General features: G+C 40.6%; 1 protein-coding gene across 4 annotated transcripts in view; it reads left to right on the forward strand.

The window, feature by feature from the left end:
* The window catches only part of elf1 (E74-like ETS transcription factor 1), a 40,471-nt gene that overhangs the window by 15,030 nt on the left and 2,786 nt on the right, over positions 1–22,655 (forward strand). For 3 of the 4 annotated variants that reach the window (XM_088384185.1, XM_088384191.1, XM_088384177.1), the window contains exons 2-8: positions 13,106–13,370; positions 17,429–17,603; positions 19,356–19,457; positions 19,992–20,153; positions 20,226–20,309; positions 21,469–21,661; positions 22,056–22,376. In XM_088384185.1, the coding sequence (XP_088240311.1) occupies positions 13,299–13,370; positions 17,429–17,603; positions 19,356–19,457; positions 19,992–20,153; positions 20,226–20,309; positions 21,469–21,661; positions 22,056–22,376 (1,109 nt within the window). In that variant the 5' untranslated portion in view covers positions 13,106–13,298. Of the gene's footprint in view, positions 1–13,105; positions 13,371–17,428; positions 17,604–18,604; positions 18,837–19,355; positions 19,458–19,991; positions 20,154–20,225; positions 20,310–21,468; positions 21,662–22,055; positions 22,377–22,655 lie in introns of those variants that run through there. The other variant, XM_088384199.1, reaches the window with a different exon arrangement.

The raw sequence follows: 22,655 nt of genomic DNA on the forward strand, positions 1-22,655 counted from the left end.
AGTTGGTCCTGCAGATCCACATAACAGGTTCTCGGATGAATGAACATGTGGGGTTGTATCGGCCAGAAATGTCTCTGTCGTAGCATTTGTGAACACACTTGCATGCATCCATTGTTATCTTCAGGGTATCTATGCACCTTTAGCGTCAGATTGCCTGGGTTTCTCTGTAGTTTTGTTAGTAATTGTCATTTTATTTGATTTGATTTATACTCCTACTTGCCCTATAATTTAATATACATTATTTACCCCCCCCCACTCCCATTGTTTTGTTTCAGGGAGAAACCCACCCACCAAAAACCTGCAAATAAAAAAATAATCGTACTTATGCTTTTAATGTATTACTTATTCAACATTTGACTTGAAATTTTAAATATATTATTTTAATTAAGAATAATATTTTGAAATGGCAGCAAGGTGGTCAATTGGTTAGTAGGTCCGCCTGGGTTTGACTCCGGTTCCGGCCTTCCTGTGTGGAGTTTGCATGTTCTCCCCGTGCTTGCATGGCTTTCCTCCGGTTACTACGGTTTCCTCCCACATTCCCCAAAAAACGCATGGTAGCCCAATTGACCGCTCCAAATTGTCCGTACGTGTGATTGTGAGCGTGAATGGTTGTGCCTTGTAATTGGCGGGCAACCGGTTCATGCTATGCCCCACATACTGCCAAAGGCCAGCTAGGATACTATATATGTCATAAACCTGTGGAAATGTCCCATATCCTGGTAAAAGAACAATGTCTAGTAAAGTTGTGTATGTACAGTGGCTTGTAGGTTTACTGCATGTGCGATAAAAGCAGAGGGAAGAGACTCATTAAAAAAGTCTGTTGTGCTTGCCTCTCCCCAGCATTGATAATTTAGTTGTCCTTTCAATTGCTTTGTCAACACTGTTCTGTTCAAAACACACTAAGTGCAAAGCTGTCTGGTCTCCACCCTGTATGAGGTAACGCGTTTCCAAACACAGAGTGTAAAATAGATTTGTGTGTGAGTGAGCCTTTTACACTGAGAGAAGTTAACCACGAATGCATATGGGGAGTACAATTGCTTTCCCTCATGGTTCTGCATGGACATGTGTCTGTGCTCTTAATAACTGCGGGGAACGTCTCAGCTAGTGTTTCTTCATTTCCAAACGTATGAACCGATAAAGTTTATTAAACCAGACTAAATGATAACAAGTGGTTCCTCAAAGCTTTCAAATAGGATATTATAGATCATGTAATTGCTCAGTGGGCCGAATTAAAGAACGGAGTCTATTTTGCCCAACTTTGTCTAAACGCTTATTATAGTATGCACCTGCCATAAGTGGCGCCGCCACACGTCATGTCACTAAATACCAAACATTCTCGACCTGTGGGAAACACTTGCTTAAATTCTTAATAGAAAAAGTCTTTTGTTTCTATTACTTGTTGACATTGTTAGAATTAATGGAATTCTAATGTGATGAAGCTACTTATCTTAACCTAAGAAGCCGACGAGTTACGAGTACCATAGTTGTGGGATCATTTGAAGTGATAACTACAAAAATTGTGTCTTGCAGTTAGTATGCTGTTAAACAACCTTTTGTTGTTCTGCATTTTGTATTTGCATGATAAAGCGAAATCATGTTATGCAAGTAGTTTTTTTGGGTGGATTTAGAAAACAATGTTGAAGTTATGTCAATTATTATGCCGCTTAAGATAGCACTACACTATTTATTTTTTTCTACCTGTATGTCTAAAAAACATTTGTGGGTGTTAACTGTTAACTTCAATTAAAATTGATCATTTCATTTCACGGCGGCATGTCTGCATCACAGTGCAGAGGTCGTGGGTTTGACTCTGGGCTTTGGCCTTCCTGTTATTTAGTTTGCATGTTCTCCCCCGTACGTGGGATTTTTCCAGGTACCCCAGTTTCCTCCTAGATTCCAAAAACATCCATAGTTGCATAGTAGACACTGTGTGCATAGAGTTATAAAATCCCCCTGCGTGCGGATGGTTTGGTCAATGTGTGTACCCTGCTATTGGCTGGCAACCAGTTCAGGGTGTACCCCGCCTACCGCCCAAAGACAGCTGGATGAGGCTCAAGAGTGCCAGTGACTCACATGAGGACAAGCAGTTGGGAAAATGAATGAATAGATGAATATTTCACTTAACATTGTAAACATTGTTTTTGCAAAACATAGTCAAGTCAACTCAGTTTCTAGTTTCTATAGCACCTTACCATACAATGTGTACTCAAAATGCTTCAAAGTTGATAACCACAACGACTTTGCAATTTAAAATCAACCAGTAAAGCCTGACAACAAACGGCCCGCCTACAACCCCCTGCACCCATCACAGGGGATTAAAGGTCTACAACACTGAACATTGATAAGATGGTGCCATACATAACTTACCTGATGTTAATTTATCATAATAAAGGTAATATGAGTAGTTGACTGGTTTCTGGGAGCAAACGTAATTGCTGAAAATGAATGTTATGCATGTTTAAATTACTTTACATATATGTACGTATATGTTTTGAGCAGTCCTATTCCACCCTATGGAAATAGGGTCTTTAGAGAAGCCCACCTGCTTTCTTCTTCTCATGAGGCTTCTCTCTGCTTTGGTTGCTGGGCAACAGCCACTCCTTGTTTACCTTGGTGTATTTTGCATAGGGGATTGTCATCAGAAAATACCCCCCCCCCCACCGCCACACCCCCTGCCAGTTGCTCATTATTCAACGGTTGCTTTACAAGCCAACTGTTATTACTAAAGATATTTCACCAAGCAAGGGTTATGTGTTAATCAAACGTAATTATTGCCATCTGTTAAAAATTAACACGGGTGTCACTGTATGGTTACACAAGTCTGCAAGCGGGAACTTTATTATCCTTCATTGTCACCTGAGCCCATAAAGCTGCGTACTTTATGAAACCTTTGGCAAATATTGACCCGCACCATCCTTGCACTTCTCCAAAGAGGTGGGACTGATTGAGCTGTGATCAGTGTTGAGTATTAGTCGGACAGAGGAAGGAAAAAAAAAACCCAATGTTGTAAGGATGAGATAACCGTCATGACTTGTTGACTTGTTCCTTCACAGTTTCAGCCCCATTCCACACCTCCCGCCGGTTTTCAAATACGCAACAAAGTGATGACGCAGCACTTTAATGCTTTGTAGGCACAAAGATTAGATAGAATACATTGGCCAGCGCCACCCAATACCACACTGACCTATATCAAATGGTGTGAAATTAGATAAGCCAGGCTGTCTCCATCAGTGCTGAAGAGGAGGGCTGATTTAATGCAATTAGTTGTGGAATAGTGGTTGGTGCTTTGAGGCTACCAAAAGTTTGGGAATTTATGTGGGTAGGGCATACCTTTTTTTTTTTTAATTCCTGTAGAAAACAATAACTTGGATTGCGTTATTATTAGTCTCTGTATAAATACTTGGGACTCTGGTGTACCTGCCCACCCTTCAAACCACCAAGTAGATATCTAGCGTGTTTGAAGATGTGTATGTGAGCGAGCTGTTCTGAATTACCGCATTGTGATGTTTCAGTTGGGCCAATTGACATGATGCCGCCGGAACACAAGCAGCTTTGAATTTTCTTGGATGTCAGATTGATGAGTGGCACACATAGTACATGGTTCTTTCCTTTTAAGCTACATCATGTCTGATAACCTTTAAGAGGTGTCCAGAGTGTACCCCAAGCACTGTAGAAAATAGACGTATGAAACTAGATAGACCACAATTAAGCCCATAAAATGCTGATGATCTTGTTTACGAAACAGCCACCATGCCCTTAATCCCAAGCTTGACCACCAAGTGTCCGGGAGGCAGGAAAACAGGTTCACTTGGATCTCTGTTCTCCGCGAGGGCGTGCTGTGTTTGCTTCACATTGCAACGTGTCTCATTATGGGTGGACACATCAGCCAGCCCGCCTGTGTCCGGACCTGTTTGGTATGCGGCGGCAGCAGCCTGGTACCCGCTTCCCAGGCCTCACCTTCCCATTATGCCACCTGCAAAGACGGCAATGTTCATACTAGCTGCCGACATATGCATGCTGGTGTCGAGTTAACGATCAGGAATACAATTTGTTTTTGTTTTACTCGCATTCGATTTAGAGTTTGCTGCTGGTATGTTTATATGTGAACATAAAAATTGAAGGGAACTCCCTTTATCATTGGCAATGGAACTTTGATTGTTTGCCTTAATTTCTTGTCAGTTCACTCTGGATTTTCCGGTAGATTTCCACATTTGTTTGAATGTGTTGTGTATAAATAGAAGACAAGATGGCTTTCCGTGTCAGGTCATGAATCACATTGCTCTCACACACACACACACACACACACACGCACACGCACACGCACACGCACACGCACACGCACACGCACACGCGCGCACGCGCGCACACACGCACACACATTCACACGCACGCACATAAAATCAAGCCTAAACAACAGCACCTTGAGAATGAAGCATCTCAAATATGCCCACAAGAACAAGATCAGCAGGCCGCAGACACGCACGCACGCACGCACGCACGCACGCACGCGTGTGCTTTTTTGTCATAAAAGTGTTTAAATATATTGTAGCCATCTGATAATAATTAATTCATTTTGACACATTGATACAATAAATACAAATATTTGTGTCTTTGATGGCCCACTTTATGCATAAAGTGCCTAAAATTTCACAACCTGGTTGTCCTAGATATCTGATGTTGGCTTGTTAGATTGAGAAATAAAAATGAGGAATGCATTGACATCAACAAAGCTTTAAGGTTCTTAACATATCTCAAAATGTATCTTCACGAGGAGCATTACCATTGAGAACTGGCACGGATTAAGGAGTTCAGAACCTTCAGGTATAGATATAATCCCATCATCAAGATATGGATTGTTACTTTTCCCATAGTCAATAAAGCAAATACCCAGCAATACAACAGCACTGAGTTTATAAATGGCATATTGTCAGAAATGAGCTATTTTCAGTTTAGTAAAATGATCACAAATATTCAGTTCTTCTTTATCTTACAAGTGGCTCTTTTAAAATATCAGTCCAATTTTCAGTCGGATTTTTGGATACTGGCTGCGTGACAAGGTATTTTCCTGACAAGATCCAGATGCTACCTCTCATCGTATCCCAGTGTAACTCGTGTTTGAGGGCTTTTTCAGAAGAAGCTATCTGCAATTTAATTTCCTGTTCTTGTGACACACGGCCGCTTGCTACATTTACAGACGTGTTTGCTTCATACATTGTCAAACAATCTGTAACAATGTTTTGAACGCTTTAATTTTAGTTACCCATTTTAGTTATTCATATTTTTTTTTTCATTAAAATATGAAATTGTCAATGTAGTAAAGGCAGCTTTTCTATATTATCATGTTAAATTTGGAAACCAAGTGCAGATGTGCTCGTCCCCTCACTTTGGCTTTGTGGATATGTACGTTTGGTTAATTTTTTAATGGAATGCTAAATATATCACAGTTTTTCTCTTTAGAATTCTTTGTGGAAACGATACTACGCAAGGGCATAGTGATGTTTGCAAAGGAAGTGTGGGGGGGGGGGGTTGAGAAGTTTCCGCGACACAGAGAAATGTTGCTCAGAGTGTGGTTTAACAGACAGGAAGTAGCTGCTCTGCGATGGTTTTCCTGCCTGTGCCTAACTTGCAGGTCAGTGTGTGGGTTTTGCATATGCTCTATACTGGCCATAGTATTTCTTTCACAAATTATCATACACACACACGCACGCACGCACGCACACACATTGTATATCGCACTCTCCATATTTATTAGCACTCCTGGTTAAAATGTGATTATTTTTTTTTTTTTTGGCAGAAACATACTCTAATACTGAAAGTTATAGAAATGGCTCACCAGACACATAATCAAGCTCCTCCCATGGCCACTTCATTCCCCAGACTTCCACCCCATTGAAAACGTGGAGTGAACTAAAGTGGAGAGTGCAGAGGAAAAGACCCAGGTGGCTGTATGATTTAGCAAGATTGTGCAAAGAGGAATTGTCTGTCTGGATTCTCCCATCTTGTGAAACATTACAGGAGATTACGTGCTGTGTTGTTTGCAAAAGTACAAAGTATTAACATCTGGGGTGGCAGTAATTGTGGTTTTGAATTATTTCTTCAGGTGGGATTTTTTTTCCTCACTGAATAAATGCATGATTTATTTATTTATTTATTTATTTATTTATTTATTTATTTATTTATTTATTTATTTATTTACAAAGGTAAGACGTAAAAGCTAGAGTTCTTTGTCATGTCTCATATTTGAAACTTAATTTTTCAGTGTGCATATGACAGCGGTTTCACCTTTTTTTTAAATTTATTTTTATTCCTTTTAAAAAAGGCCACTTTGTCAATGCTGTTTAAGAGAAGCATGCATCCTTCTCCTTAAGTCGCTCTCAGCCCGAATGGAAAAGTACAAGGTTTGCAGGAGATGAGATTAAATTCCACTCGTCTTTTTGGCTCTGGCACAGCGCAATAGCCTCGAATGCCCTCTGATGCGAGGCTCTGATGGGCCTGCTGCTGTTCATTAAATGCCATTAGGCTTTTGGAGGTGCAGTTTGCCATCAGCACAAAAACATGGCCCTCTTCCATACTATTGCAAGTCCTTTACTTCACTCGATTGCAATGTGCAGTTTGCATGGCGAGACGTCTTTTTTTTTTTTTTTAGTACGCCTTGTGCTACGTTCATACTGAACACGAAATATCGAATTGCCCCACGTGTGCGTTTGCTTGCCGGAGCGCTATATGGTGGTTGTTACTTCAAGCAAAAAAGAGGAGGTGCGCCCCTTGTCTGAGAGAAAAAATAAAACAAGTTTGAATCTGAAGTGAATCTGATGGCCAGTGGTTGTGTTACTGCTAAATGTTATCTTGGTTTAGTCCACTCACCAAATAGGCCAAATTCCACACTCATTCTCCAAGCGTGATTCTTTTTGGCCCGGTCCCACAGATTGCAATAATATTGCTTTACATTGTTTTTATTTCAACATGTTGTTTTTGCCTGTGCTTGTGCTGCTGCTGCACGTTAAGTAGTAAGGTATGGCTAGTTGACTGTGTTGGAAAGCTCGGGGTGACTCGGGGTGACTACAATGGAATTTCTTTCCTCCATTGTTCTAGAACCTGGAGTCAAAAACCACCTGTACAGGACGTTGTGGGTGATGTAGTACATTCCCGAAACGGACTGCCTGCTGTGTGGCTGTTTGTTTAATTTGCACCGCCAGAAATGCTCACCTCGCGTTTGATCTGAACAGCTGTACAAAACAGCTGTTAATCTTGTCCAAGATATTTCACCCGCTTCATTCATTAGGTAATATCATTTGGCTCAATAGACTTACTATGATCTACATTTAGGGAAACATCTTCACTGTTTTTACGTGTTTGCTCGATAACTGGTTCTTGTAAAATCTGTTTTTATGGAGTGGTGGGAGGATGTTAATGTAGATCCAGATGGATGCAACTATGTTTTCATTCATGAGCATTCTTTACCCAGGAGATCACCAGAATTTTCCCTGACGTTTGGTACTTGTTGCATAGTTTGGTGACAAATGAGTACAAGCTGCCAAAAAGAAAAGTAGCGGGAAGCCGCTGTCCAAAGACTGACTAACTCCATCCCGCGCTTACCCACGCTGGCTATCGCCAAACTCCAGCAATGAGCGTCATATCATTGAGTCACTTCCTTGACAGGAACCGGGCAGATCCTGCAAAAACAGCGCCTGTGCTGACAATGTTCAATAACATAGTGGTGGACAATAACATAGTGGTGGACATTTTTTTTTCTTTTCATGGATATGGTTTTCTTTGTTGGCAGAGTGTCTGGGTGATGTACTGTATGACCGCCGCATGAGTCAGTCAATGTCTTTATCTTACACTGGTGAAAAATCACATAGTTGGCTTGAAGCAGACTGTGAGTATAATACCATAGTTTGGCCAAACAATAGAATTAGTCACAGTGTCAGATTGACAGCTAATGCAATAGGCAATGCCACACAATGCACAGAGTATTGCTGTTTCTATTGGATGCCTAATTTTTGTTGTCGGTTTGTCGAAGAATTTGCCAGAACTCTCACGATGGTGATGTGAAGCCTCCAATGCAAATAGTATTCGTGTAATAGGGACCATAGTGCATGACGTTTGGAGGTGCCACCCAACCAACCACTGTGTTAGCGATATATAATAGTCAAAAATGCTTGATATGCTGTGACGACCTCTTAATGAACAATACTTGCCAGATATGTTGCAGTACTTCAAAGATGAACAATTATATATTTGTAGACTTTACATAGATCTGATCGGATCAAATAGTTTTCCATGCAAAATCAGTGATGGGTTGTAATGTCCTTTGTTGATTCATCAATGCCATTGATCAGATCCACAAAGTAAGACATTTCAGCAAACATACTCACTTTCAATGGTCTCTGATGGTCTAGGGGTACTCTCATCTGATTTGTGTGCACGCAGCAGCTGGGATTTAGGCTTCAACATACACTTGCTTCTAAAACAAATATATTTTATTATATCGTAGACAGCAAATCATATGCTACCTTTAAGAGAAAGATGTAATACTGGCTTAGTCCAAATAGTGCATGATATGTTGCAATAACTCCAAGACGAATAATTATGCACTGGAAACGTCAAGTGCTGCAAGCTTTGCTTCTTTACCTCTGCTATGTGTTAAATCCTCTTCAGGCTACTTTCAATTCAGGACGCAGGTGTTCAGCCTCTGACGTGTTTGTGTGTGTGTGTGTGTGCGTGTGCGTGTGCGTGTGTGTGTGTGTGTGTGTGTGCGCACACGTGTGTGTAGTTTAAACACAGAAGAATAGCCTTTTGTCTCATATCTTCATCACCTTCAGAATGATACGCCCCGAGAAAATCTAATACATATTTTTTGTAATCTGAGCTGCAAATTGCTGATAATTCAAGATTTGCTTGCCTGGGCCCTTATTTCTTGCATCCCACAATGTTTGCAGTCATCACATGCGTACAGAGTGAGTCACTGCACAGTAATTCTGCTGGCTTCAACTACCTCCTTTCATGGTCAACAATGAGCTCAGCTGAGGAGAATAAAGCAAAAAAAAAAAAGAGGGTGTGTATATGTATGTGTGTGTGTGTGTGTGTGTGTGTGTGTGTGTGTGTGTGTGTGTGTGTGTGTGTGTGTGAAGGGTTTTATGGGAATACTCCATTTGTTCATGTATCCTGCCTCTAATTGGTTGTTATTGCAACTGGCAACAACAGTTGCCATATATTCAGGGTGGAGCTGAACGCTATGTGCTGCATACTCTGCCATCACAGCTACCTAAAAGTCCTGGAAACAATCAATTCAACCCGAAGGAGTAACAAACCTGCACACTTTGAAATCTAGATTAACATTAGCGTCAAACAGATTGGAACAATTTCCTCGGCGGCCCGATGTTTGCGTCCGTTAAATCAGTGCTCCGTTAAATTAAATTTGCTGGAGGCTATCAGTCCCGTGTGCATATCTGTTATGGGACGTTTACAATGCCAGCAGCTGACGAGATTTTGCTCTATTTATAGCGTCGCAACTGCTGATAATCTTGACTAAAGAACCTGTCAGTGGACAGTAATTATAAACAAGGCAAATGTAATGAATGTTACCCATGCTGTTGCAGTATAGTGAATACATTTGACTTTTGGGCTTTTGGAGATCTTAATCTAAAGACTTGACAAATTGACAATAACCAGTGTTGCGTGAAATGTAATGCTGTGGCAACATTTTAGCTAAGAATTGATTTTAGATTTTCATCATTTGAACTAATGAAAAAGATATAAGATATACATATTACATACAAACCTATAAAGAATTTTGGCATTTATGGTGGACTACCACAAAAAGTGTATGAGAAAGGAGTTTACACAATCTGATAATACATAATACATACATAACACACGACTTGAATCCCTCAGTTTAGCGCAGAACAACAATAATGGTGAGAATCTCTTTTTGCAACGCCCTTACAAAATGAGGCAGTATATTGCACCAAATGACATTTATAGTGAAGCCAATAATAATAATAATGATAATAATAACATAATTAATTAATTAATTAAATAAAATATTGTTTAAATACATTTTATTAATAAAACAAAAACAAAAAACAACAATATATTAACAATAAATCTTTTAATCTAGCATGACAAATCATGGACAAATCAAATCAAATAAAAAAAACTATTAAAAACTTATGCAATTTATATGTATATATACTATATCTAAATTCAATTAAAAATAAATGGTAAAATAAAATAATACAACTTGAAAATAAAATTACTTTATATTGTTTATTATTAGGTTATTTTTAGCATCAGCTATAGTTGGTTGTTGTGTGAAAAAGTCCATCCTCACACTAAATTTCATCCAAATAAATTGTGTACGTTTGATGTAATCCTGCAAAAAATCAACACACACCCAAATGGCCTGCCTGCTAACTTCACCGAATGAACAATCAATATATTAGATCAGCCATCTGTTCATTGATTAAGTAACAAAGCATTTGCCTGCTTTTTGTTTTTTAGTGTCATTAGTATTTGGAGCTTGTGTTCGACCGGGTCCACATTCCATATGACACACTTCTGTGTCATCTGGTTTTGTAATCGCGATTTTAAAACTCTCGGGTCCCATCACTCTATTTACTTTGTAAGCTATTATGCGTTGACTGTGCAACTCCTCCCTTTGTCTTCCTCCTCTTCTTCTTCATTGTCTCTTCATGATGCAGCAGTCTGGCTTATTCGTCGGGACAAGGCAGCTGTTGTCATGTGCGCAGGATAATGTGCAGCCTGCTTCTCGCTAATGGATGCCTCTCTCGGTGCTAGCACTATGGCAACTGGACCGTTTTTATCAGTGCTGGGACATACTAAGCAGGGCTGCTTGATGTTGGAAAAATATCACACATGCAATCGCAATGGCTTTTGAATAAAGCAATGTTGATATATAACATGTAACTCCATTTTTATTATCTAATGACATAATTGTTATTTTCATGCTGCAAAATAAGCAAGCTTAGTGTATTATTAGCTAATCAATTTTAATTACCCCAGATAATGCTCAAATATTGGATGGTGATGCACATTTAAGTTTGCGTCTGACTAATCAAATTTAGATAAAAGAATGCAATTGCGTGAGAAAATTAGAGAGCCCACATTGTTTAGATAATCATGGTGATGAACATTAAATGCATGGAGGGTGTTGTTTTTCTTTTAAATGTCATACCGTGTAAACAGTTTTTGAACTTACCTCGTGTCTCGAACATGATGTGGGTGACATCAATGTTAACTTAAGATTTACATTTCATAAATAAATCACGACGTTTGAGTATATTACAAGCGACGAGACAAATATTCAATTTCAAGCTTCTGCCTGTTGCATGGCACAAGGCATCCAAGAGTGTACCTACTTTCACTTTCATACACACAATTAATGTGTGCTCTAATTACAAGCTGTGCAGAGAACATCTCCACGTCTTCTTCCAGCACAGTGCACTCTTTTAATGCAAATATGTTGACAATTTTGAGTAAAAATTAAGCTGAATGTGTGTGAATAATATGTACACAAATCTCTCCCCATATGCTTTTATCACTGCTACTTTTCTACACTGGCCACTCTGACCCCATCCCCATTGACACTGAACTACTCTTGTCTGCACGCTGGTTGCCCATTTCCACCCCCGCTTGTGTGACTCCACCTTGGACTTGCAGCGTTCACAAAAGACAGTTCAAAGCAAATATTCTCCACCCTGCAGCAGTGGGAAAAGCAAGACGTGTGTGTGTGAGTATGTGTCTGTGTTTGTGTGTGTGTGACCTCCAGTTCCACGAGTCTCTGGGAAAGATGTATGTGAGTGTGTGCGTGGCCATGGGCTCCATTAATTCTACAACCCACTCCCATCCTTCTGCACGCCTGTGGGTATCAGCCTCTTTGGCACACTCATGCAAACAAACTCCTTAGCCCTCCCTCTCATGAAAACATATTCCTTATTTAACTCCCAACGCCCCTCCCCCCCGCTACCACCACCCAACCAATTACTCCAGTACCAGCCCGAGGGTATCCAGCGCAACATCACAAGGCTGATCTTTGACCTTATTGTTTGTGTGTGGCGAGACTTCACTCAGGCCTCATGCAGATCATGTGATGAAAACATGCTGCCCATGAGTGAGCTCCATCGTAAAGGGAGCGGTAATGATAACGAGGGGTTCTTTCAGGACAGTGTTTGCAGTTAAAAAAAAAAAAGGAAGAAGCATTTTCATGCAGATGGTCATCTATTTTTGGTCTGAATTAACAGTCTATTGTCGTTTAAAAAAGTTGTCAACTTTTACCTACAAAGCTGCTTTTTTGGCATGAATTATTATTATCTTTTTATCAGTCAATTATCATTTAAAACAAACTCCAGCCTCACTGACTGTCACCATAGCATCAGGATATCACGCTTACTTTGTGCCATTCGGGTCAGTCGATAAAGTCAATCCTGATTGAATTATAGTTCCATCAAATTCCAGCTGCAGGGTGGAACCACGTCTTTCTTTTTTTACTTTGTTTTTCGATAGCAAAGCATTTCTATCGCCAGCCTTGTGCCTTAATGTTTACACAGATTAGGTTGACATTTTATCCAGCTAATTTAAAATGGTTGTGGACTGCAGTGTATGGAGAACCAGAAATGCCAAAAATAAACAAATGAATAAATACAACATGAAATTATGAATGTCATTAATTTATCAAATCTTTCATTTATTAATCAAATAAATCAATGTGTTATAGGGAACTATATAGATATAATTATTCCTCTATTTCATTTAAAATTTCAATTTAATTTTGGCACTTTTGGTCTTCCATAGCAGTGGGACACAGCTGTTTACTACTACTACAGTGCACCTGTCAATTAAAGTGGAATACTTTTTTGTCTCCATGAAGGCTGGACTTTAATTAAAGCTCTTGCATTGGGCCTTTTTGAGTGTGCGAGAAGGTCAGAGGCAGGTCAAATTAGTCATATAAATTACCACTGTGTGTTTTTATCAGAACGAATCCCTCCGCCTTATAATGTGTGTGAGTGTGAAATCAATGTCGAAATTACAAACTGGAGACAATTGCCATGGTCTCATCCTGTCTTTTCTTCTGGTCTTCCAGGTATAGATGCATGAGGTGGATCTTGAGCGGGACCAGGGTGCTTCCGGTGGGGCCAGGCTGATCCTCTAAATTTCAGCTTGTGGTTCCTAAAGAGAAAGTCAGACTAGGAAGCAATCTTGCATTGTGAAAGTCTGCTTCGGGCCTCTGTCGGGGGCACTGTCCGTGTGGAGAAAGAGCCAAAGTGGCCACCGTCATGACCACCGCAGTGCAGCCCAATGAACTGGTGTTTGAGTTTGCCAGTAACGGGATGGATGAAATCAACCAGGTATGTATCTTACAATTATTGATCAATTTTGAATTTCATTTGTGAAAAGGTTGGTAAAAAGTATTAATCAGGTTGGTGTGGTTTGATGGTTCTGATTGCTGTAAAAAGCTTCTGAATGTTTGCTCAGTCAGACAAGATTACACAATGACCACAAAAAGGATTTTTGGGTTGCATATGGGCCAAGGATCTTTTGTGTGTTACACGAGTCATGTTTAGCATTTTTCTGCCTTGGTGGCGTCTGTGGGTGCCACTGTGCATTCCTAGTTCTGTAGAAGCAGACTCTTCACTTGTCATGTGAGTGTCTGGCGAGCAGAACCTACACTATCACATAATAATGTTACATTAAGCCCAGATAGTGATTTTTTTAAATTTTATTATTTTACACACGAATGGTCACAAAAACCTGATACATTAGCCTTATATTTTGTCTCAAAACACACGATATGGATATATTGTTACAGAAAAAAATCTTTATTTGACAAACAAGTTCATGTTATTCTATTGAGTGCTATTTCTTAATTGCTTTTTGAGGTATCTGTGAATTAGAGTGTGCGAGAAAATCCAATGTCAAGTGGCATACATTTACGGCAATCAGTTTTTATTTTAGTTTGAGTATGTCTATCACACAGAGGCACAGACTCTGAGTCTGCACTTTTGAGGTGACCTGGAGGAGACCCGTGTTTGCACTGACATGCTGCTTGTTGGTATATGTGAGACTTGTCCTGGCAGGGCAGGCAAAACAGCGTAGCCACTGGGAGGCTGTCAGAGCTTCTCGAGAAAAAGGCGGCGACATGGAAAGTCTGACAAACCTGCAGTGGGGCTAGGGTGCGTGGGAGGGACAGCAGTGAGTCGGCAGGGTATCGCATGAATATGTTTGCGGCACAAAGGTTACTTGTGCGTGTAGTATGCATCCTTCCATGAACCTGCGTACGTCGACGGTTGTCTGGTTGTCGCCACGCCCACGACTCGATCCAGTGGAGCAGGCTCCTGGGCGCTGCGGTGTGCTGTTGACTGCATCATGTGCGTGGATCCAGAATGACGGGTTGTCACTGGATCCCCAATGAGCATTTGTTCAGGCCCAACCTGACTGACCGGTTCCGAGTGGATGGTGCGATTCTTTCCAGAGATCTCGCATTGTTCCCCTGTCTTTGTTCCTGGCTGCACCCACCCTGCTGAACAAACTTCATCCACCCCCTCAGCCCCCGTAATAACAGTCCTTCTACTTACTGTGCTGTATTTACCTTGACTATGATGAATGCATGGGGGAAATTGCATCTCTCAACAATTAGCGCTGTTGGTGGTCAATGGTCAAAAGTCAGTCATTTATAATGGCACGAGCATACAGTATAGTATGGTTGAAGATGTGCCATACTACGTCTGCTATTATTATTATTATTATTATTATTGCTACAATTTTCCAATAATATTTTGCATTAGTTTTTAATTTTGATGCAAGGAGGTTTCATGTAAAGCAATATCCAACACTTGAAAACAAATAAAGACAAATTATATACAGTCCACGGGCCTGTATCACACAGAGAGAGCTGTTTCTAATATTTTAACCCCTCCTACTGTAGATTCATAAGGTTCCCAAAATAGGCAGCTGTCAATGTACGCTAGGGATTTGACTTCATGCAGAATATTAATGATCAAATGTCCCAATGGGCATTATCATTGTGTAGGTGAAATATTGAACACAGCGCTTGTATTGTATCTCATGAGATGGTGCCAACAGTGGTTTTGTATGTAAGGTTTTCTCATACTAAAATGGGGAAATGCATACGAGGAGAATGTAGTAATGGCATATCTACAAACAGGAAATAACCGTTCAACTTTAGACATGACAGTATGAGCTATTCATGGTGTATTAGTGTGCTTCATAATTGCTGGAAATTGACCAGTTTCACCCATTTGATCCAAAAATGATTTGATTACAGTACTATAAATCATGTATTTATTTTTTATCTATTCCAATGCCATTATGTTTAGTGAAAGGCTGAACAACTAAAAGCTCTTTCACTTGCACCACAGATCATTATTATTTCAGCACTTTTTCTGACATTTTTGTTTGGTGATGTGCCATAAGATTTTTTTCAATGTAAAATATGCGCCTTAGTTCAATAAATGTTGGGAAACAATGAGCTAGTGTACCATCGCAATATCTGCAGAGACAACAAGGCTATGTCAACAAAGTGTGCTGCTACATTAGTCGGGTGTAAGTAGGAGTTGCTGTTTGGGGGGGTTGAATCGACCAGTAGTCAAAATGTCTGCGCGCACACACTTAGACACACACTTGACTTTTTCAAGGACACTGACAGACACGCTTGTTTTCTGCGCCCTGTTGCTACATCCGATAGTATCAGATGGGGATTAATGGGAAACATTGCTACTGATATTTTTTGTAGTCAAAGCTATCATTCTGCTGCGCACATGACACAATGTGTTTTTGTTGTCGCTCATCTTGCTGCAAAATTCACAAACGTGGCCTGTGTGTGAACTTGGAGCGTCAGCCGGCTAACAATGGCGACAAATAACGACTTGCTCTGTTAGCAGGCCTGGTTAAACTGTAGCCAAAATCGGCTAATCAGCCCAGCCCTCCCCCGTAAGGCCTGAACACCTGGTATGCCCCAGAGGTTCACACCAACAATGGCTACTTGTCTAACAGCACAGATAAGCCTTTATTCCTCTTCCTTCTCCTGCACCCTTGCCATCCTTTATCACTTTTAATGAAGTGCGGGGCTGTTAGCATAATTTCCCAATTTACGTGCTGCATGTCTGCAACGATACGAGTAAATGTCTGCATTATGCACTCGTGTAGACAAATCATTATATCAGTATGAGAAGGAAATGTTTTACGATTTTTACATTTGATTGAAAGCCTTTAATACTCAGATGCTTGTTTGTGACGTTTAAAAAAAAAAGAAAATCAATAAAACATCCTGAATTGTTTCATTGAATGACCAGTGATGATGATGATGATGACCTGAGTTGAGGGAGTTTTTCAACTGTGGCGCCACAGACAGGGTAATCTTGGTGTGGACTATGCTGCTATCTAGTGGAGTTGTGATGTAACTGCATTGCCTAAAAACACCCACAACTAGCCAACATCAATCTATTTATTCATTTTTGTTCTATTTGTTTTTATTTTCACTTTTATTTAGTGTAAACTGTGGAGGTTTAGGTCCTTTACACAAAACACCTTGTGGTAAAAACGAAAACCCCCACACTCGTCGGCCAATTCATTGGGTACATAAAACTAAAAAATAAGAACTGTATGAAGAAATATCTTTCAATATTAAAAGTGTTGTCACTCATTTATTTCAAGCATTATTTTGTTTCAGAATCGAGATGTACTTCTCTAAAATAATTTGTTCTTAAATATGTTTATTCACAAAGTAGCAGTATAAGGTAACCAAAACATTAGAAACACTTTGCTTGTATGATACAGTATGACATTGATCACAGGATATGTAATAATTCTCTGTGTGTTTAAAAAACAAATCTGCATTACTATCTGTTTAATGGTAGGATTTGATGTTTTGGCAGGTGAGTAAATATGGAACCAACATTAGCGTTTCAATAAATTCAACCATGATATTTTAAGTGGAGTGCAAATAATAGCATTTTACATTGAGGCAATCAACACGAAAACGTAAACGTAAAAGATTCCCCCAGGAAGGTTTTCCAAAGCACATTTTGTGTAAAATTCCCAATTATAGCATCCACAGTGAGTGGTTTTATTTGATTTCCCAGCCAAGTAGTCATTCTGTGGGTGAAGTAGGCTCACTTTTGCTGCCAGTCTTGTTCTTCGGTTGGCTCCCCGCGGACTACTGCAGTGCCTTCGAAATGAGCTTTTCTGCTCCGTTGCTACACATTAGCCCAAATTGCACATAGTGCTAGCCTGCTTTTATACGGTTGTAAAAATAACAGCCAGCAAATCAGGCTGTGATATTAATCTACCAGGGTATTTTATGTACCCTTTACGATGTACACTGGATGGAGCCAACGCTCTGCCTCCTAGTCATGTGTGTGGGTGTGTTTGTGTGCATCTGTCACAGCTGGATGACCCGTCTGTGTTCCCCGCCGTGATCGTGGAGCAGGTGCCCGCCACAGATCTGCTGCAGGTGTACTCGGGCCTCGAGTCAGACGAAGTGACCAACGGCATCATGATGGACAACGCCATGCACGTGGCCGAGGTGCCCTCCATCCTGGTGGGAGGCGTGGACCTCTCAGGTTGGAATACTTGACATCTAGAGAGCTAGAAGAGTCCATCCGTCTATTTTCTAGAAATAAAGTTAAGGTACTTAGTATAGTAGGGGCGCATGTACCAAATCGTTTCTTGATTTGATACATTTCTCAAAATGGGTGTAATAACATTCAAGAACGGTTTGATTTTGAAGTGGAATGACACGATTCGGTGTGATTCATACGAATGAACCTGCGACTGTGGCGTTTCCTTCAAAGACAACGATTTGATACGTATCTCCATATGCCGGCATTTTAAAGTGGAATGATTCAGTTTGGTTTCCACGCACTTGCGGCTTTTAAATCCAAACCGATTTTGATAATATTGTGAATGTGCATTTGAGTCAAATATAGTGATGAGATTTTTGCCCGAGTCACTTAGAGTAATGGTACTTTTACACAGCGGTGTCCTTGAACAAGTGCCCGTGTCGAGCTGGGCCAATAATCAACAAGAAAGTGCTGAGCCTGTATGTTTTCGAGCCAATTTGAAATCTTATGATCGACCACTTCAAAGGCAGCTCTGAAGTTGAGTTATGATTGACGTGTCGAAATCCATAGCAAGTTCAAGTTCATGAGATATCTTTGAATGGAGACAGAAACAAATGGATTGCGAGAGGCCATGTGAATATTTGGCTGTTGTGCTCTAATTTCTTCAAGAACATTCAAGATGAAAGATCCCTTTGCCCTTGCTGATGTCACAACCACAAATCATCTGGCCTGCCCCTAACAGCCAACATTCGAGTAACTCATGGGAGGAATACTTTGGCAATATTTCAAGGTGTCCAGTTTTTGAGGGAAGTGCTTGACAATTTCACCTCTCCATCACCCTGCTTTGATGATAGTCACAAGTATACGTGCATGACAGCAGTCACATCTGACATGGAGTGGCCCCAATGGTAACACTCGAAAGTCATTTTGGCTGTTAGGGGGCGGGCCTGATGCTTGACAATTGTGACATCAGCAAAGGCAAAAGATCAGGGACCTTTCATCTTGAATGTTGCTTAAAGTTAGTGAGTGGCATGCATGTGCGTGAGTTCTAGATGATAGCATTTCTTGTATGAGTGTCCGTAGTGCCACGATAAATGAAGCAACCAAATTGCATCGGTGACTATGTCACCCTTAACCACAATCAAGAGCATAGCAGCATTGAGTGGTGTGCGGCACCCGTCACTTGGCAAGACGCTTTTGATGTGACTCCTCTTTCGTGGAACACTATGTTCGGTAACGTAATTTTTTTTATGGTTCATGTACGGGGAAGTTGATGCTGTCATCTTTCTGTCTTTCTGACTGTCCATGCTGATTTTTTACTTTTCAAATTTAGCTGGAGCAAACGCCTCTGTTGAGAGGAGACTTTGAATCTCTTTTCTTTCATCAATAACCGCTTCAAATAACAAGTCATATGGAGGGATAGTGATTTGTGTTTCTATTATTGCCAATGTTCTTTGTGATATTTTAGGTTGTATTGTTATTTTATGTTTTTGTAAAACGCTTTTGCAGCGAAAGCCGTTGTGAGAGCGCTATGTAAGCAAGGATGTAAAATTAATTGAATTTGAAAAGCAAAAATATAAACAACATAAATGCTAACTATAATGAAAACAAATCCAAAACTATTATAACCGTGGCTGGCGCTCATTGCAAGTGGATTTGTGTGAGAGGCGGGGTGCAATCTGGACCAGCTGTCGCTTCTTGACAACATTGAAGGAGCTAATGTGTCTGGCCTTTCTTTTCTTTCTTTTTTAGAAACTGTCTCGGGTACAGAAGACAGTATGGAGACAAATGAGGCGGCTGCGGCTCTGCTCAACATGGAGTCACCAAACAACATATTGGACGAAAAGCGCATGTGTAAGACGTCTGTTGCAAATTTGGCTGTTTCTAGAATATTAATCTGACTTTTTCACAAGGGTATGTTGTTATTTTCATCAGAACATTCATTTTTTAGAGCGTTTATTTGGGTCGTGGGTGAGCTGGAGCCTATCGTAGCTGACCGAGCAAGAGGGTCACGTGCCATTCACAGAGCAGATATAGACTAACAATCCATGCCACTCATATTCCCATTTATGGACAATTGACACTCAGACAATTTAGCAGGAAACCAGAATGCTTGGAAACAAAAAACATAAAAATGGGATATACATGCAAGCTTCAAAGAGCTTCAAACCACAAGCCTCTCGACCTAACAAGTACTCATCCTACCGTGCTGGCTGTTAACACAATCAAAAGCCAATATAGAGTGGAGCCTCTAAGCTTGAATGCCTTAATTTAAATTTTGAAAATAAATTTACTTTGAAAATGTATTCAAGCAGAATTAAGCCACGTTTTCAACAATTTTGTGGCTTCTCTGTTTTTTTATTTTTGGCCTTTTCCGCTGCGGTGTAGTTCACAACTACGGTACTCTGCTCGAGGGGGACCTGACGTACGCGCCCTTAAGGCCCGACCACATGGAGAACGCCGCCCTTGACATGTCGCCGGATGATGACACCTCATCCATGGACGAGATCCCCCAAAAATGTCCTTTGAAGCCACAGAGAAAAAACAAAGGTGAGCTTGTTGGCATGTTGTATGGTGCCTTTTTTTTTTTTTTAACACATTGCTCTCTTCAATTTGTCTCAGTGAGAAAGCCCCGGGCAGTGCGCTCATGCTCCCCCATCTCCACCCCAAACCTGCCACTGAGGAAGAAGAGCAAAGAGGGCAAAGGTAAGCCTCAATAACAAGTGTGCCTCCCTTATAACGAGCCAATCAAAGCCAAGGTCTCTCCCCCTCTGGTGGAGCGCACTCTGTGTCACCCTGTGTGCAAACAGCCAGGGTGTGAATGATGGTTTTCGCAGGGCCTGCAGGGACGCACTTGCAGGCACATTGATGTTCCACTGTCAGAGACTGCTGTGAACCAACCGCACAGGGTGACACGTTTTAATCTCGCCCATATACATCACCCTGTCACATCGGCTGGGATTTAGGTGACAACTGGGAGCGTTACTGTTTTTAACCACCTCTTGTTAAAACATATTGCACATTAGACTAATCGACTTCCTGCCTTTTTGTTCTCGGGTCCATCCCAAGACACACGCATGCACTCAATACAAGGTCGAACAAGATCCTCTCCAGGATGATGTCATTCCCTAATTTGTTGAGATTTACTAGGAAATAATGGGCATTTTATGATAAAATCTGCATTTACTCTAGTACAGGCATTTTGAATTTAATTCTTACATTTGAAAGTAATTAAATGTAAATATAAACATGTATTAACTCGTGTTAATGTTAATAATAGCCTCATCAAAACAGTAACCTTAACCTTGTCACGGAGAACAAGTAATTTACTTGTCATTCAAGTGTAAAGAAATTAAAGGCACAAAAGGCCATTTTTTACTAACAAGCTCAGTTTGTATTTTTTTTTATCAGGAAAATGAATTTATCGGTTTCTCATTTAATCCTGCGTTCAAAACAAATTCCCCACTTATCGATCAGACTTCGATACTATCCCAGTTAAGTATAGGCAAAAAAAAAATAAAAAAAAATAAAAATAACATTTAAATGCTTTCACCTTAGTTGAATACAAATTTCCTGGTTTGAGGTGGGACATGTCTGACTTCAAAGCTGTCATAGAATCAACCTTAATGCTTTAATGACTAGTAGTTGCTTACTTCACATAGGTTCCTTTGTATATCCTTTTTCTTTCGTTCCCTTAATGCTTTTGAAGACCAGTGACAATACAATGCTCTCAAGTGAAACATTGTAACACATTACAATGTGAACTGTATAATAGAAGTGCACTCCATGGATGTCATGTGTGTTTGAATATATGTAGAATAAAAAAACTGCGGATGCAAATTTGTTTCCCCATTCTCATTTGCAGGCAACACCATCTACCTGTGGGAATTTCTCCTGGCTTTACTGCAGGACAAGAACACATGTCCCAAATATATCAAATGGACACAGCGGGAGAAAGGCATCTTCAAATTGGTTGACTCCAAGGCAGTCTCCAAGCTTTGGGGCAAGCATAAGAACAAGCCCGACATGAACTACGAAACCATGGGACGAGCACTCAGGTACAAAAGGAAAGGGCTTGTCGTTGTTGGAGAAATGTATTTGCGCAGAACATTTGACACCACTGACAGTGGAAATGTGGTAGAAAGTGGCAGAAAAAAGCATTGAGAAAGCATTAAGGCAGATTGATAAGTATATTACATCTTGCCTATTAATCACCATTCAGGTTTTTTTTATTTTAATGAGAACTGATTCAAGATGCTAGCAAACCTTGCTGAGTTAATTAGGGTTCGACTCATGTGCGATTTCTAATAAGAAAAGCTAATACGCTAACAATTCACAAGTTCGCTTACAAGCACACAACCTGTGTGAAAAAAGCATATGACATCTTGAAATATAAATCTTCAGGTAATATTTCTATGATTTCCAATCAAATGTTACACTCATTAACTGCAGGTACTACTACCAGCGAGGCATATTGGCTAAGGTGGAAGGTCAGCGTCTGGTCTACCAGTTCAAGGAGATGCCAGCTGACCTGGTGGTGATCGAGGACGACGACGCAGGGTCTGATGGTCACGAATACAGCGCCCAGAGGTCCGCCAATGGGAGGTCTGTGGCACGGGGGGGCTCCAGAGGGAGGGCTCACCAGCAGGTCAAGCAGATGAAGAAAGAGCCCGTCGAGCAATGTCTGCAGCAGGAAGCGCAGGGAGGACAAGCTGAACAACTCCTACATATACTGCAAGCTAACCAGGGGGCGGACATGGCACAGGCTATGAGGTACACATGCACTCTTGGTAGACACAAGGCACTTATTGGTATTTTGATACTCTTATATTATCTGTACATTTTGGCCATCATTTCAAAAGTGTTTGGATACAAACACAAAACTCCAAAAGAACATCATATTGTAACTACTGTGAAGCCTGGGAGCTGTTTTTCTTCAGCTGGAACTCGGGCCTTAGACAAGGTGCACAGAACTATGAACAATTCAAAATGCGTAAAGCCTTCAGGCTTCTACTGGAAAGCAGAACAAAATATCAGATACCAGAACAACTG

Source organism: Syngnathus floridae, chromosome 1 (assembly GCF_059516105.1).
Source record: "Syngnathus floridae isolate MCC-2025c chromosome 1, RoL_Sflo_1.0, whole genome shotgun sequence".
Lineage (NCBI taxonomy): Eukaryota > Metazoa > Chordata > Actinopteri > Syngnathiformes > Syngnathidae > Syngnathus > Syngnathus floridae.